The 17,596-nt window shown below is 42.4% G+C and overlaps 2 protein-coding genes across 4 annotated transcripts; both read right to left on the bottom strand.

Annotated features, from left to right (window-relative positions):
• Nucleotides 1-4,630: 4,630 nt before the first annotated feature.
• Nucleotides 4,631-10,825, bottom strand: PSMA4 (proteasome 20S subunit alpha 4). Its single transcript, XM_074549516.1, has 9 exons — nucleotides 10,670-10,825; nucleotides 10,395-10,472; nucleotides 10,143-10,185; nucleotides 9,214-9,376; nucleotides 7,855-7,932; nucleotides 7,535-7,623; nucleotides 6,564-6,694; nucleotides 6,227-6,350; nucleotides 4,631-5,810 (listed from the first exon to the last, which is right to left on the bottom strand). The coding sequence occupies exons 2-9, from the start codon at nucleotides 10,395-10,397 to the stop codon at nucleotides 5,656-5,658; spliced, it is 786 nt and encodes a 261-aa protein (XP_074405617.1). The 5' UTR covers nucleotides 10,398-10,472; nucleotides 10,670-10,825; the 3' UTR covers nucleotides 4,631-5,655.
• Nucleotides 10,826-11,264: 439 nt separating this feature from the next.
• On the bottom strand, nucleotides 11,265-16,497 carry HYKK (hydroxylysine kinase). 3 transcript variants are annotated; one of them, XM_005487802.4, is made up of 6 exons: nucleotides 16,110-16,490; nucleotides 15,922-16,001; nucleotides 15,290-15,627; nucleotides 14,420-14,562; nucleotides 12,405-12,588; nucleotides 11,268-11,854 (listed from the first exon to the last, which is right to left on the bottom strand). In XM_005487802.4, exons 3-6 carry the CDS (start codon nucleotides 15,618-15,620, stop codon nucleotides 11,391-11,393), a joined length of 1,122 nt encoding a protein of 373 aa, XP_005487859.3. In that variant the 5' UTR covers nucleotides 15,621-15,627; nucleotides 15,922-16,001; nucleotides 16,110-16,490; the 3' UTR covers nucleotides 11,268-11,390. The 3 variants fall into 3 exon arrangements, with proteins under 3 accessions (XP_074405615.1, XP_074405616.1, XP_005487859.3); XM_074549514.1 differs by lacking the exon at nucleotides 15,922-16,001 and having other exon boundaries at nucleotides 11,265-11,854; nucleotides 16,037-16,497; XM_074549515.1 differs by lacking the exon at nucleotides 15,922-16,001 and having other exon boundaries at nucleotides 11,265-11,854; nucleotides 16,110-16,497.
• Nucleotides 16,498-17,596: the final 1,099 nt, after the last annotated feature.

Raw genomic sequence — 17,596 nt, 5'->3', positions numbered from 1 at the left:
TATTTTGGAACTTTTCGTCTAAAATAGATAAACTAATGCAGGCTAAAAAGACATAGGATATTTCCACATCTTTAGGTATATTACAGATATACAACATATATAATAAATACTCTGTACAAAACACCACTTTTTTCTGTATCAGGTAAATAAATTCTGTTACAAAAGACAACTTCAAACACACGCATTGTGAAATTTAATCAGTGATTTTTCCTAAATCGTCTTAAAGGAAATGTATAGTGTACACATTGCCAAAAAAATAGAAACAGCTGGCAATAACACATTTTTTACATCTAAGGCAGTGTTTAGTAGTTCATAGAGAGAAAAGACGTGGAAAGAAGGGCTAAATGACTTTACCGTGTTAATCAGCTTGTACACGAAAAGTGCTAGATACCACATTCCTCAGGAAAATAGTCCTTATTTAACTCAAATAATTTTAGCAACTTTATACCTTTCTAAAATGAACACTACTCAAACAGCAATTTCATAATCATGTTGTTGATTATCAAAATTCTTTTATACCAGTTCTTTATTTCACAGAAAAAACACATCTGTCTGTGTAAACAGTGACTCTTTTCAATGACCGAAACAGAATACTGGAGCATTTCAATCCCTTTCTTAATTTTTAGCCTCATGTTTTTGTGTACTATCTTTTCCTGCAGCCATATTTGGGTTGTGCATGTCTGTGCAAGACATAATGCAGGCTGCACAGGCACACACAAAAGGCTGCTTACACAGGAGTTTCTCCCAGCACACTTCTAGTGACAGGCTGTATTGATTTGAATGCTCTGCAGTAAATATGGTCATCTTCTATATTAAGAATCCATTTGTATATGGCATATCTTCTACAGTCAAAGTATTCGTGTAAAGGATGCAGCATGCTCTTTTTTTGAAATGCTTAATGTATATGCAGTTGTCAACTCAAGACTTTATAGTAAATGAAAAATATATTTTAGCCAAAAAACAGGGCACAAACACCCACTTTTTTTTTGGAGACACTCCAGTTCTGCAGTTTTCTGAGTGCTTCAAAAATTACTGGGCAATATTTGTACTAAAATTGCAACTCTGTAGTTTTGATGGAAGCTGCTTCACTACCGCACTGCACCTGGCGTTCCTAACATGAGATTTTCAGGTGAAATCTGGATTTCTGAGCAGTGCAGCTGATGCATTTTAGAGCCATAATGTGTCGTTACCAGTGTTGAACATAGCTGCCACTAGAACGTGCAGGACATAGGAAACTGGTTTTATTACATAACTGTGGATTTGTGTGCAGCTGGGTCCTAACTAGGCAAAACAGATGCTGTGGGATATAAAAGGATTAAACTGTCTGGGTTACATGCCTAACATTTTGCTAAATATTTTATGTAGCATCATCTGGCACATGTTAATTATGTTGTACTATTACTGTTTAGAAAACACTGGTTATAAATAAGTAGATGTTTTTCCTGCTGCTTTGAACTTGGAGCAGAATGTCAATAGTATCAGCAGCACGTTAAGTTTATTATTTACCATTAAGTGAAAGCCTAAACAATTACATGAGTAATGTTGTCTTTCAAAGGACCCTTGTCAGCAGGAGGTGACATCTGAAGGTCCCTGCTAAAGTACACTCTGAGAATCTGCAATAAATTGGCTGATGGCAGCTTTTACTGTGCACTGAAGAGTAGTTTAACTGGAAAGCCAAATGCCAAATTAAACCCGGATAAAAATAGCCAGCTGTTCAATTCTATTTGTAAAATGAGAAATGTTCTAAAAACTTAGTGAAGCTGAATTTTCTCCAGATTAAAGCCAGTGAATGGTACTCTTAGATCCGGAGTGGGTAAACTTCAGTGGGTTTTCATATTGTAGTAGAAATAAATGCAATTAAAACTTGAAAATTAGGATCATTTTTACTGCAGAAGAACATAGGAGAAAATACTCTTTAAAGAAAATGAAAGACATTTAAATAAGTCTTAGGATCTCCACCAGTCTAAAATGAAAGAGTTTCTCTCATGTATGAAGGATTTGAGTGCACCAGCTTCTTGGACTTACATGTCTTGTATACTAAGCTGTGTTATCCATGTATCACAGTCCTGAGGCCTCTGAAACACTGAACACCTTTCAATAATTATATTCATTTTCACAACACATTTTATTAAATCTTCACACACTTTATTTAAATTTTCCTAATTCTAAGGTTATGAAGAGAAAGAATAAATAATTACCTTGGAAATACATACGAAAGCAGAAGCAGCTGTCAAATTTAACATCAGGAGTTTTTTGTTGTCTCTTAATTCAGGTGTGCTTTTGTAACTGACAAGTAAAATATTTGGATGAAGAGGGAAGCATACCTAAAGGAGGTCATATAAGAAGCAGTCTTGGAAGTTAATTTGACTTTATTTGAACAGAATACAGTCACCTAGAAAACAAGCTAACTATTTTTAAACACTGACAGATGCAAGAGACAGCACAGGTAATTATTGGAGAAGCAGTAGTTTCATTATCTCTTAAACTACTTAGAATAACAAACCACATTACAATTTCTTAGGACAATCTATTTGTGAATATTTGCATATTTGCCCTAACAAGTTCTATCATGCACTCAAGTGAGATATAAGCTAACCAGTTTTTTAAGTTTACAAACATCCTATTATGCAAACAATATTAAGTAAATACTTTTACCTAACTGGAAAAATCTGTCACCTTCCACAGCACCACATGAAGATCTTGTTTTAAAATAACATTAAATCCACAGCAATAGCTAAATATTTTAAATACTTATGTATTACACTCTAAACTCTATGCAAACACTACGTACACCAAAAAAAAAAAAAAACATACAAAGAACAGGAAGATCATTTTGATTAGCAAAGATACCTCAAATGTATCGCCAGAATCATTTTTCTGTTCTTACGACTTATCCCCAAACCACTCCCAGAGAAGGCACAGTTGGTGGTGATTTTTTTTTTAATTTTTTTTTTTTTTTAACACACAAAGCCAGAATCAATACAACAGGCCAATGCAGTCAAACACTGCTCTTATTTCTAGGAAGAACAGGAAAGAAACTTGCATTAGTGTCCAGATGGCTCAGGAAGATTCTAATAAAGAAAGATCTCCAGCATCTGCTTACTGCCCTAGGCTCAAATGCAGAAACTAATCCCAAATTAAATTTTGGTTAGGAGAACTTGGCTGTACATCTTGGACATGACTGCCAGCTAGTGTTACTTGCCTATTCCAAGGCAGAACTGAGGCTCAGCTCACAATCAGCTATTAATGGCACTCAGGAGAGATAATGGGTTTTTTTAAATGAAATTGGTAATTACTGTTCAAAGATTATACTCAAGAAGTATTAGACAATACTTCTTCCACTTTGTGCAAACAAAACCTTTAAATAAATAGATCTTTTAAAACGTATTACAATGCTTCAATACATTTATTAAAGTCATTCCAACTTTTTATTATTACAGTATCTAAAAAGTTCTCCTTTACCAGCAAATGATGCCATGTTTGGCAAGAAAATGATATTGGTAATTCTTTCAACCAAAATATGCATATATGAGTTATCCCCATTTTTTTAGAAAAAATGCTTCTAAGAAAAATATTTTACTAAGTCTATATTCTAAGATACCTGATAATGCTTACACTATTACACTAAACAAACTGCCTTTTATGAACTATATACATTGATGAACACAATCTCAGATGCACTAACACTTTCCCAGAAGACAGAAAGCATTGCTGGAATCTATCACATATTGTTGCAAGTAATCTTTGAGAAGTGAGAAAAAACTCCATTTTGGCATTGCTGCTTTTAGAGCATTTTCCAAGTACTTGTATAACCATCATCAGCGATCCAGAAATCTGCAAAAGATGCTGATATATTGCATTCATGGTATCAAAAAATAGAAAGATTGAGCACTGATTTTGTACATAAAATGGAGCTTGAGGTATTTATACAATCCTTTATAATGGAGATTAAATATTACCCATTGCATGTTGTCTGCAACAATTCAGGAATTGTTACATGAAATACCATTCCCATGTTGTTATTTGGAAGACCTACTGCAGCACAAGGTGTAAATAAGTCAGTAGAACTTTCATTAGCTATAAAATTTGTGTATTAACAAAGTGCTATCCAAGTTCAGTGCTAAAGACTGAAGCAGTTGGGCTGCACCAAGGCTTGGAGGATGAGCAAGCAGGGCCTGCAGAGAACCCAGAGCCTCCTCCCTCTCTGAACAGAGTGAGTGCAGGACAACCACACAGCTGCAGCACAGACATCTTGAGTCAGATTCCTTCCCTCTGTTCTCCACAGTGACTCTTACAGCAGTGAACTCAAAAATGGGTTTAGTCGGGAGGAAGGGTCATTTCTGGCCATGTTGACAAAGTACATTTTAGTGAAAAATGTCTGAGATGAATAAACCAACAAAACACTGTATGGATTCACTCTGTTTCTTTAAGTGGTCATACTAAATCCTGTATACATCAGTTATCCTTTGGGGTGAGAAAATCAAACCAACTTTACAAGACCAATACAATCCAGGGTGGGCACAAATGGGCTGGATCACTGCTGCTATGGTTTGAAATTCAGCAAGGCCTCACTTTTAAGCACTCAGGCTTTTCACTTTACTTTTGATATCTGAATGGGTGCACAGCAATTTTTCCTTTGTTCACTCCAGATCAGTTTTTTTTTTTTTAAAGTAGAAGAGATTTTTGTCAATCTGACAATCATACTTTTTTGCATTCAGTAGAGGGGCAAGCTGGACAAAAATGACTGATTCCTAATTAATGCCCAATTAATTGGTGGTTAACTGGTTAGTTTTTTTGACTGGTGTGTCAGAGAAAGGAATCAAATTCACTGGGGAAGTATCAGCAACACTCAACTAAACATAAAACATCTTAATTTCCTTTCAGGATAAAATGTGAAGTAGTCAACATGGCCTAAAAATCATGCACTATTTTACTTACCTATTTGTACTTTGACAAGATAAAGCATTTTCACATGGCCTTTGTAAAATGTCTTTCTAGTTTGTGTGAATATAACTAGTGTTGTATGATTAATTCCTTAGAAAACACATGCACTTGTGAAGGCTATGATAAACTGAACACATTTGCTACAGGGCATTTTTAAACACTACTGCTTGCAAGACCATCAGTTTGACAGAGCCTGCTATAGAACAAAATAGGCCAAAACTAAAACTTGGCATGCCAGCACACTTTAATTCTGTATTTGTGAAATGACTTTTCAAACTCAGGAGCTCTTTTCACTACCTTTAAAGGAAAACCCACACATATACACAAAATTCTAACAATTCTAACACCATATTTGTTCTTTACCAACTAGCATATACCTTGTTTTAATGGTTTAAAGCGATTAAATTCCTCAAGATTGTGCATATCCAGGCATTACTGAGGAAATAAAGACACCCATCACTATTCTTCTTAACTTTTATTCCATAATAAAAAATAGAAGATGAAAGAAAGAGTGTTCAAGAATTAAAGCAATTATTGGTCGATGTAAGGAGCAGTAAACTAATTATCTAAATGATGACTAAGGACCTGGTTCATCAAAAGTACTTCTGGGTCCTCCATGGCATGGCTGAAAGGCTTCTACAGCACAAAAATCCAGATTATCTTTTGCTGAAGCAGGTCCTTTATTATCTAGAGAACACTTGATTTCATATTCTATTTATCCTTCTCTTTTTGTTCTTTCTCCTTCTTTTCACGTTCAGCTTTTGCTTCCTCCTCCTCATGTTGTTTTATCAATTGTTCCACCTCCTTTTGCTTCAGAACCCTGATTACTGTCTTTCCGTTCTCTCTTGTCAGTGTTGCAATTTCAACTGAAACACATGGAACAGACAGCAGCGTTTAGGCACAGCAATCATCAGCAGGGCAAGGGTTGAGATGACAAGTGACAGAAGGCTCCAAAGCTCCGTGTGCCAGGCAGCCTGGCTGGAGGCAGCAGCCCAGCTCCCTGCTGCAGCACAGCTCAGCTCAGCTCAGCAGCAGGGCAGCTCCTCTCAGGGCTCTGTTCCAATCCCCAAGCTGCAGCCTCGCCTCTGCAGCTGCCCAACAGGGCCCAGCAGCCTGGACTGAGCTACCTGAATGCCTCTTGGGCTAAGGCTGACAACTGCTGCATCTTCTGAAAACGCTTTTTTGTGACAACTGACACTCCAGTGAGCCACATCTGGAATATGTGCACTCACTGCTCCCTTTGTTTAAGCAGAAGGTGCCAGCCCGTGTGGAGAACGCTCACCTTTCTCAGCAGAGAGCTTGCTGACATCCATGGTCTTGTTTAGAACCTTAATGGCCAAAGCCAGGGCAGTCTTTAAGGTCATTTCCCCTTCTTTGTAGTCTTGCTTCAGCATTGACACAGCTGCCTGTAAATTTCACAGAAATTAAAACTTTGGGTAACCAACCACACAGCCAGGGTGTGGGGTTTTGCCAGATAATAACACATGAGTTGACAGCAGCATTCCTACAATTACCTGTAAATCTCTCCTGCATTAATAATCAACAACTCAGCTTAATTAATACAGTACAATTTACACTTTTTAACTTGTCTTTTTGAGAAGAAAAAAACCAGAACTTACAGCACTATTATTCCCAATGCATGTGGCTTTCCACCCTCCATAATTTCCACTAGGATCACTTTGGTACAGCTGAAATCCATAATGCTTATCCCAGCCAATATAGAGCAATGAAACACCAAAAGGACGTTTTCCTGTTTGAAAAGAAGGCTATTAGCAACCTAAATTTAGTAACAAGATTGGTCACAAGTTACAATTATTTTCTTTGATTTCATTTTTCAATCTATTCCTGTGAACTAGGATTTAACACAGTTCTGCACTTCTGTTGCTTGAGATAAGCATGCCAGCATTTCCTTCTAAGTCATGGGGTGGAAGGCAGCAGAGGTTTATTCCATTTAATCTTAAAAGCAGTTCATTTGTGTCTTCACAAATTGTAATTTACTATCTCAGAACTTTAAATCAAAATGTAGTAAGTATTTCAAGTATGTAGCTTAGCTGTTAAAGCATTTAACTTAGCAAAGTCAAAAGCCAGGTAGTTTAAAAGGTAATTCTCTCTCACTACATATATGTAAAACAATAAAACAACACAATCATCAGCTCACATACTAAGGAACACTACTTACAATATCATTTTCTAACATATTGCTTGAGCCACTGATACCCCTACATACAGCCTTGGTTTTGATTCATTGTGCCATTATGCTGGATGGGCCCAAAATGTTGAAAGGTTGCCTAAACAATTTTTGGCTGGTCTTTTGATGGCATTCATTAAATGCAAGAGCACTCAAGGCATTCTGTGCAATGAGCCAGCATCTCAGCCATCAACTTCCCAAGCCATAAAAAGTAGAAGCCTCAGAAGCAAAAAACAGTAACCATGACTACGCATTCCCCTCTTAAATTAGGATATTTTTTTCCTAAGTGTAACTTTTTCAGAGAATTCAGTAGAACTGTCCACAGACTTAGATCCTTCACATTATGTAAGAGAATTGTTCTTGAGACATTTAGTAACACAATGATTCATCACCCTTCATTACCTCCAAACTGTGTGTAAGCCTGCTTGATATCACACAGTGCTGTTACTAGTTGTTCACAAGGAATGGGCTCTTGATACTGTAACAAATACCTAGTATCAAAGAGGGAAAAAAACAGTTTTCAACACTTGTTTTGCTGACCATATCCCACGCAACATTGAAGAGGAAACAAGTTCCCAAGTTAAGAGTATCTGTGATCTAGCGGTTCTATTTCAACCTATTTCTGATCTACTAAATGCATGTTCATTCTGATCTAATGCATAAAGAGAGCTGAATGTGGCAGCACAGGTGAGTAAAACCACGTTAGCTGTCAGCAGACCCACCTCTGTGCAATCAGTCTCAGCTCATTTGTTAGAACATTGGCATCTGAAGTTATTCCTGCCACGCTGCACGCCATATCCCTGCAAGAAAAGCATACAAATTAACTGAATTCCTGTCAATCTCCAACCAAGCAAACAACTCACATCTTCATACAGAGGTTCAAGCAGAGCACCTGCTGTTGGGCTTTTCTCATCAAAGCTACACTGCTGCCATACAAAATGGGTTCATCAGCTCCTGCCTTCAGGGCGCACAAAAATATCAGTAACCATTTGCTAAGAGCAGAGGTGGACAGCCAAAGTCAGTAAATCAGTATGTTAGTTATACATACAGTTCTGAGGGGTTTTACCAGAGCCATTAGGCACACCCATACAGGTGCCTCTCAGGAGGCCACCTGCCACAGCACACCTCAGAAGGAGGCACACAGATGTGACAGGCCTTCAGTGGGGGCTGCTGGCTGACACGTGCCATCTGGGTAACTGAAACTTCATGGTCTTGGTAGGACCCTAACAAAAATAAGCATTTTAATCCTTGATTGTTTTGTTGGATCTTAATTTAGTATCTCTTTAGCTCAATCTGATATGCTACAAATCTTTTGCTACACAAAAAAGATTTGTGAAATTAGGAATTTTCCAAAAGACGGAAGGGCTGTTCTAGGTGACTACTCCAGTGTGCTGTTACACTGCCTCCTTGAAAATCCAGTACTTCCTACAGTCCCAGGTGCTTTAAAGATCAACATGGAATGGGAGGCAGACAGGATAGAAAACTATGTGTTCCTTTGCAGCTTTTGCCAAGGATGAAGCTCTACCTCCCTTGCAACAAAAAAGCATAATCCATAAAACTCTTTGGTCTGACATCACAAATTTAACTTCCAAGAGCTAGAATGAAAATAATAGACAGATGTTTTATCTCTGCTACAACTGTGGCAAAGAAGCCTAAGGCACATTTTACCTAGTTACCTCAGACTTTTCAAGCCACCAAAGAAAAACAGATGTGGAAAAGGAGCTGAAATAGCCTGGTCATTTTTGTGTGCGCTCTTTATTCTGCCCTCCAATGGTATTTTGTAAAACTGAGACTTCCCAGTTTTCTTAACTGCTACAATATCATCACCTTGTATGGTGTAGTACCAACAAACAAGCTATTATACCTAGAAAATTCTCCTGGAGATAAAAAAAACAAACCAGCAATACTTCTACTTTAGAAGGGGAACTACTGAAATGAACAATGACAGAATAATCATACTTGTCTAAAACACCAAACAAAAAGATTATTAACACTTCAAATAAAATAAGACCAGGTTATATGCTAATCAGCACTTTACTATTAATAACGTCACAGGACATTTAATCACCCTTTCAGCTTACTCATTAAGTTTGTAAATCTTCTCTGAGAAAAACACTTCATCGAGAAGCTTGTGAATGTTGCGCCGCTCTGCTGCCAGCAGGACTCCATCGTTTGCCAGAATGCCCAGGCAGGTCCCTGCATGGCCAATGGCCTCCATGGCATACTCAACCTGGTACAGGCGACCTGGGAAAGGATTGCAGCTCCTGTCAGCAAAGTGACACTGAACAACACCAACTGCACAAGGTGACTGACAGTTACAAGAATCTGACAAGTGCTCATTGTCCCACCTACTCCTTCAGTCTCTTACCAGTCAATTGTAAATTAACTGGCTGAACAGGAGGAAGGAATCAAAGAAGGAAAATAAGGTAATACTGGACATGGCCACTGGGGGAAAAAAAGCCCTTTCTATAAAATAAAAACACACCTTTCTAAAAAAAAAAAAAGAAAAAAATTAAAGAAGTCTGTGCTGCAGTAAAATAACCCAAGACAAATTTTCAATACACAAAGAAAATATTTTATACTGGATTTCTTGGGTTCTTCCCATCTAAGAAGTAAGAAAACATGGTTTGTACGTACTTGTTTCAGCATGTGCAAGAATAACAAGGAAAGGCGTGACTGCACCCGCAGGACCTTATCCATTCTCAGGGGACAGTGACAAAATCTAACCATGCTCAAACAAGAGACAAATGGTTATTTCAAAAACATGGCACGTGACACTACTCACTAATGGGACTCAGTCTCATCATTGCTTCAATCAGAATGAATTTGAAAGTGTCCACTTTGGACCCTTGCTGTCCATACAGAACTGGGTGTGGGCAAATATGGTATCTGTAATTCATATTCAGAGAGAAGCATGCTACTAACAACCACCCTTTGTGCAAGTGTTTTCATAGTTTTGAGAAGACAGAACAGTCAGAGTTGACTTGAAAGTGCCGGGTTAAAAAAATACCTTCCGGAGAAAATATGGTAGTTCTGGAGTCATATCTTCGAGACTGTAAAAGGAATAGCTCAGTAAGTATCACCAGTCTCTTCTCACCAATGCCATAAAGCCCCTATATAACAGACCCAGCCATCCGGTGACCGCGGGCTGGTCACTGGTGCCCGCAGCCCGGCCCCTGCAGTGTGGCCGCCGCCCCCGCCCGGGCCGTGACTCGGCAGCACCCGCAGCTCAGCAAAGCTCCGGGGAAGGCGGCTCACTCACCATGGTGCCGGAGACGCGCCAGGGGCAGAGGGCAGCGCGCCGGCAGGAGAGCACAGGGCACGGGAACCGGCGCCGGGCCTGCAAGAGAGCACAGGGCACGTGAACCGGGAACCGGCACCGAGCGCACCCGACACGGCCCCAGGGGGCGCTGCCGCCCGCGCCCGCACTGCACAGTCATCCTCAGCGCGGCACAAAGCGAGGGCCGCGCCGCCTCCCCCGCCGCGCAGAGACGCGTCCCGCGCCCCACCGCACACCCGCTGCCCGTCCTCACTCACGGCGGGCCGGAGGCAGCCGCTGGGCCGGGCGGGGGGAGCCGAGGCCCAGCCGGCGGGCAAGAACCGGGCGCTGCGGCCGCGCCCGAACCTTCACCGCTGCGTCGGAAATGGCCGCCGCGCCTGCGCGGTGCCGCCTGCCGGCCTGGGGCGGGGCCTGCGCCCTTTCCTGCCGCCGGGGGCGGTGCTGGCGCGCGCAGCCCGCAGTGTCACGTGCGCGTGCCCGGGCTCCGCCGAAAGGGGCGGGAAACGGCCCCGTGCGAGGGCCGGTAACGGTCACACCGCACCTCCGGCGTGAGGGCCCGTTAACAGTCACAGCGCACCCCTGCCGTGAGGGCCGGTAACGATCACCGCACATGCCTGCCGTGAGGACCCGTAACGGTCACACCGCACCCCGGCGTGAGGGCCGGTAACGGTCACAGCACATCCCTGCCGTGAGAGCCGGTAACGGTCACACCGCACCCTGGCACGAGGGCGGGAAAGAGGCAGGCTCCTGCCATGAGGGTGCAAAATAAGTCACATACCCTCCCCCGGCTGTGAGGGCGGTAATGCCCTGTGCCCGCCGTGGAGGCGGTAATGGTTTTCTCTCCCGGGGAAAGGAGCCGGGGTTTTCTCTCCGGGGGTCCTGCCCTGCCCGCGGACGTGCCCCATGCAGCTTAGACAGCGCCGCCTTTATTGCTTTATTCAGTGCGGTGTCACCCCCGGTACCTCAGCAGCCGCGGACCTAAAGGGTAGGTGCGTGGTGCGTGTAGGCCTGGGCAGTCTCAAACCACTTCTTCTCCACAGCTTCCTGGCCCATCTCGAACATTGTCATTAAGTGTTTCCAGCCAGTTTTTGCCGTGATTGTGAGGTACTCCTTGTTCTCTGGGTACAGAAGAGCTGTGTGAGCAGCAATGACGAGGGACTGTGCAAACCTCCCGCTCACCAGGAGAAAGAGGGCACCTCTCTCCTCAGCAGTGAGCGGCAGGATGCTCTCAAACCCTGCGAGAACATGTCCCCCAACACTCAGAGGGTCTGGGCTCTCAATCATCATGTACATGATGGCTATTGCAACCTCAAACACGTAATATCCATAACTCATGTCGCTGAAATCCAGGATGCCAGACACTCTGTACTGGGGAGTCTCCAGGGAAGCAGAACAGGAGTCTACTAGAATGTTGTGGTCATTAAGGTCTCCATGATTGATACCTAAACACAGAAGAAATAGAAACAGTATTTAATAATTATTAAACAGCTGAAACAGCCTTGGGAAGATGCATGTCAAACTAACACTCAGCTACAAAACCACACTAGTCCCCTGCAGCATCAAGTGCTGCCTGCACACCTTTACTGCTTCCCGTGAAGCTCTCCTGCACTGCCAGATACCCGACAGCACCAACTATAGAACTGTCACATCCTCATCAATATCAATGTCATTTGAATTCCAAAATTTGGATTAAGTACTTATTTGGGCCTTTATGAAAGGTAGCACTGTACTCTATATATATTTAGTAAGCTGATATAACAGCATGAAAATCATAAACTTAACTGGGAGGAAACTCATCCAAAAAATAAAGAACTGACCCTGACTGGACAGAACATTCCTCTTGGCTTACTCTGTGCTGTGTCCATGTCAAGGCTAGGAAAAAGAGATTTACTTTTTTTGCTGTTTTTGTTTTCCTTCGCTACAGAGCCAAACTCCTGTATGAAATTTCTGTGTCTCAGTTCAACATAATTACAAGGAGAATAAAATACTCACAGGCTCGGAAACTGCTGAGCTTGGGTATTACTTTGCCTTTGAACTGCTCAATAACTTGCTCCACCACTGCACGGTATTTGTTCTGGCCCAAGGCATAAATGTACTGATCTAGAAGAGGAACATTTGCCAGATTCCAAATGAACCGACCTCGATGCAGACTTCTTACTGATGGATGCTGGAATTTCTTTGGAAGAAGCACACAATAATATAGGCATAAGAAAAATTGCAGACTTTATGATCAAAGGGCTTGATTCAAAACCCCTATTAATATTAACAGGTTTCTAATAAGACTCACTGAAAAGCACCATGAGTTGGACTGTTGTTTTTTATCAAGTAAAAGAATAACCTGAAGAATGATTAAAGCAAGCATCTTAATATCTACGTACAGCCTGGATGGTTCTTCCCCATGTTTTAGGTACAAAGGTTATCTAAAGTCATTTGTATAATGTAAAACTGCTGTTAACTGTCCATAGGGTGACGTAAGAGCAGCAACTCTGAGCCCCTGCCAAGGCCAGAGTCCCACTGAGGCAGAGCTCAGCCTGCACAGCTGGTGCTGCAGAAAGCTGTGGCAGCAGCAGAGACACAAAACCTGCCAGCATGCTGGGAGCAGGCACACTCTGTGCCTTAACCTGGGACCTCTGGGGGACAAGCCTTGGGAACAGCTGGTGTGTGGAAAATCCTGAGCACAGCAGTTTATGGAGACACTGACCACGGCTTTATGCTCATGAAAATTTGCTTTTGTACATCCAGGCCTCACTACTTCAAACATACAAGGTCATTAACCCCATTCTCCCTAGCAAATGGTTTGGAACATGACATTCAAAGAGGAAAAGCATCTCTCCCATGCCATGTTTATCTTGGACTCCTCAAATGCTTGTTAAGGTGACACTGGGCCAGACTGCATCAGTGCATAGGGCAAATTAAAAAAAAAAAAAACAAAACAACAACTTCCCACAAGAGTAGCTGGCTTCCTTTTTTCCTTTTAAGAAAAAAAAAAACAATAACTATGTTTGAAATTAAGCCTCTTAAAGATCACTAAATGACAGTCAAAAGTTGATGGTGTATGAACAAATAAAGAACAAGATCAACCCTAAACCACCTTGGTGGATGATAATCCATGTGTTAAGGGAATAAAGAGCCTTTTCTATCAGAATTTCTTCTCATTAACTACTTCCTCCTTAGCAGGATCAGTCATGGCATATTTTGAGACTAGCTTATTTTAACCACATTTTAAGAGTGTGACCAGTGTGTCAGAAGGTAACAGTAAGTTATCTTTCACAATTGAAAATGCTCTTGTAATTTAAGAATGTGCTTAGTGAAACTGGCAATTCACATTTCATAACTGTCTGAAGCTGGCAGCCGGAACATGAGAAGGAAAGGTTAATGAAAGGTTAATAAGTAATGCGAGGTCTTTCATGTATCAAACTCAGTACTGGCTGACTGATCAGCTTTATTATCCTGTGTAACTACAGAGTAAAGAACTCAGTTTGCATTAAGACTGAGTGGAAGTGGTGCAAATGAGAAGTGTCAGAGATCTCTGCTGGCACAGCAGGGAGGGTACCAATGTGAAACAGCCACAGTGCTAACGAAGAGAAGAAAGTCAGCAAGTCAAAAGGAATTCAGAATAACAGATTAGCCAGCCAGCTCAGCACTACACAAAAATCCTTTAAAACAAGCTTGGTGTTCTGTTCTTCTAATTCAAACACCCTAGGGTTCATTCTGCTTTATTTGCCAGGTTTGAAACATTAACAGGTGAGCTTTGCATATATAAACACAACTCCTCATCTCCCTATTCGTGGTACAAAAATGCATTGCAGGAGGATCAGCAGTACCAGTCACTTGTCATGTACTTGGGGAAAGGCTTCAGCCAGCCTGGAGCCTGAGCCATGGGTCACTGACACCTGCAGTCACCAACTTGCATTTTGCAGGTCTGAAGGCAGGCAGCAGGCACGTGAGCAAATGCTGCAGAGACATGGATTGAGAGAGAAGTGTGAGGCTAAAGCATGAGAACTCACCTCTGAGAGCACTTTATCCACACTGGCAGCAAGCCTCCCAATCTCATACAGAATCTGAGCATTGGTAGTGATTTTTGCTACTGGTGTACCTGGCAGGTAAGTCAGCAGTCTGACCATGTACTTCTTGCTCCCAAGTCCAGTACCTGACAAGGAGAGATGCAGTCAGTCACTCTGCTGTGTGCTGAGTAACAGTTAATGCCAGAGGCAAAAAAGGTGTATCCCAGCGTAGAAGTTGTCAGATGTAGCTCATAAAAATGCAAAGATTTGATTTACCAGACTGTTGTGTAATAATGTGCAAACCTTAACACACTTAGAAAATCTATACTGAGAAAAACTCAGCACCAAGCAGGTGTGCTCCAGTGCCTGCACACTCCCACATGAAGTTTTGCAGCAGAACAGGTCTCAGGAATCCCAAATGCTGCTCAGAAGTTACAGTGACAGTAAAAGCTAAATGCCAACACAGTTATTTTTCCAAGCACTATTTAAGCAATTTATTCTGGCTTCAGAGATGGGGTAGAACTGTATTTTACATCACTCTGAAGGCTAGTAATTTCAAGCAGCATGTAGTTAATGAGGCATTTTTAACTTTTCCTGTGCATGGACACATATCAGACAAATGTTTTCTCCAATTCCTTAAGGTGAAGTGTTTTCCTAAGTGTTCTCCTGGTTAATTATTATTCTCTCTGAGTTACTTTGCTCCTGGTATTTAACTTTGGACTGTTATGGCTGGAATCCAGGTCACCTGATGCATATCCCTGGTATTCAGACACAAGCCCAGAGTTCCCTTTGGCATACACATGGTGTGCCATATGGCAAGCCACAGCCAGCTAAGGGTGAGAGTGGGGCAGCACAGTGCCCACGGTGGCTCACCTCCCGATTCCAGAGACATCATGTGACCATCTTTTGTCAGATAAGGAGTAGCTGAAGGGAAGCCTTGAGCACTGAGAAACATCATGGCCTGGGTCTGCGCTTCAATGAGGTCAGGCTCCTGGCTGTCTTCTGAATTGGTGATTTTGAGGACATACTCATCAGCACCTTCAGCTGAGACACGCACGTGGAAGTTCTGATCATCATAGCTGGGGAGTGAGCTGATCCAAGATACCTTCAGTCCAAACACCCTGTCAACCAGTTCAGCTGCCCCTCTCTCATCAAACATGGGTTTGGTCAAGGTCTGGGGCTGACAGTCATTTCCAGAAGACATTGTGTCTCTAGGAGAAAAAGAAAAGCTGGATGATCTGATCTGTATTCTGACGCCAGAAGCAGTAATTACTGCAACAAAATGCATTCAGCTACTGGAGAAGACTTTCCTTCATTTATTAAACAAGCAAAGAAAACCAACCCCCTGTGCCAGCTCAGGTTTCTTACATCATAGCTTATCAAATATTTAGGCTGCAACCCCTCAAAGAAAGACTGTTAGAGAGATGCACTCAATCTGTACAGAATAGCAGACATGAAGAGCTTATTAACCAAGCCTTTATTCTCATTTCTAGCAGCAGCCTAACCTGGTATTGTTGATAGATAGGAATGACTCCCTCAGGAGTAGAGCTGCTGAATCCCTGATCAGGGGGTCGTCAATTCGTGCCTGCAAAAGGCAAGAATTATTTTAGTGAATCATACCGTTAAAGCAGATTAAATCTTTCTGCTTGGTCACGGCCTTGCAAATTCCTGTGCTAAGAAAGGCAGCACAAACCTGCAGACGCTCGCTCGTCTCTCGCCTGCCCAGCTGCAGGAATCTCGAGTCTCCCCAGACGAGCGCAACCCTTGGACCCGTTGGGAGCCGCGCCAACCTTTGCCCAGCCCGGGGAGGCCGAGGGGCCGCAGCAGCCGCCGGCAGCAGTGGGGGCCCGGCCGGCCCGGCCCCCGCCTGCCCCGCTGCCTCCGGAGCGCCCCGTGCTCCGCGGAACGCGGGGCTGCGCCCGCTCCGAGCGCGCCCGGGCGGGCCCGGGGCTCCCGCGCTGCGCCCGGGCCCGGCCGCGCCTCCCGGCGGCACCGGAGCGTCCCCGCGGCGCCGGAGCGCTGCCCCAGGCCGAGGGCTTTGTTCGTCTCCGCGGCACGAGAGAGCAGGGAAGCTACGACTTCCTGTCACAAAGGCGAAACACTTCAGAAATCCTGTGTCCGCAGCGGGCAGGAGGGAAGACGCCCTCTTTATTCTTCTTTAAACCCTTTTATCATCACACCTCATCAAAATCTCTGCCAAATGCTTAGACTGAAGACCACATATAAATATATATAACAAACCTAAGGCATCTTGGTCAGGATGTCCTTTAGACTGTCCCAGAGAAACTTTTTACTGGAACAATAGGTCTAGTCCTAGAAAATTTGACCCTTAATGAAAATAATGACAAACCGTAAGATTAATATAGAAATCTCTTCTGAAACTCCTAAAAAAAAAAAAAGGTAATCTGCTGTATTTGATGTCCTGCTATGACAGAATTAGGAACCTAAAGAAAAGGGAATTTAGGAAAGACATGCTGAAGAGCACCCAACAAACCCCCTCCTCCCAAAACCCAAACAACAACACCAAAAGCATCTTAAGTAAATCAGTTAAAAATCCTCTATCACAAAATTTCAGTATTGTTTGTAATACTAAGGACCCAAAATTGAAAACATTATCTTCTTCAAATGCTTATTTTAATCAAATAGGGAATTTAGAAAACAGAAACTATTTCTCCAATAAACAATTTTTTCCTCTCCAATTTCAGAACAAATGTTAATACAAGTAATTGGCCAGCCCTTCTCACTAGAAATCACAAAATTAAGGGTTTTTTTCCACAAAGAATAGAGCTCTGTAAAACATTTAGGGTTCCCTCTCCTGATATCTGAGGCCCTGAAGCTTTAGCTCATTGGAGTAAAATCCATACAGTGGGAAAGCATTTTTGCTGTGTTTAACATAGCTGGCTACAGAAATGCACTCCTGAGCTCTGCAAACAAGATCACAATGCACTTTGCAGAGCTGTGCTCCTGACTCTTGCTTCAGTTGCCAGACTGAATAATTTAGCATCCATGAGTTGAACTCCAGTCTAATGCCTGTGCTGAAAGTGAGAGTTGAAGTAGGTTAGTGGTGGACATCCCCAAATCACTTGTGAGGATCTTATCAGAGTTTCAACCTTGGCCAACAGCTTGCTTTAATACAGAATTTCATCAAGATTCTAAATGAGACTTTTTTCAGAAGGGAAA

The sequence above is a fragment of the Zonotrichia albicollis genome, chromosome 11 (genome assembly GCF_047830755.1).
Source record: "Zonotrichia albicollis isolate bZonAlb1 chromosome 11, bZonAlb1.hap1, whole genome shotgun sequence".
Classification (NCBI taxonomy): domain Eukaryota; kingdom Metazoa; phylum Chordata; class Aves; order Passeriformes; family Passerellidae; genus Zonotrichia; species Zonotrichia albicollis.
Note: the sequence above shows the minus strand (reverse complement) of the source record. Positions and strands in the feature narration are given on the sequence as shown.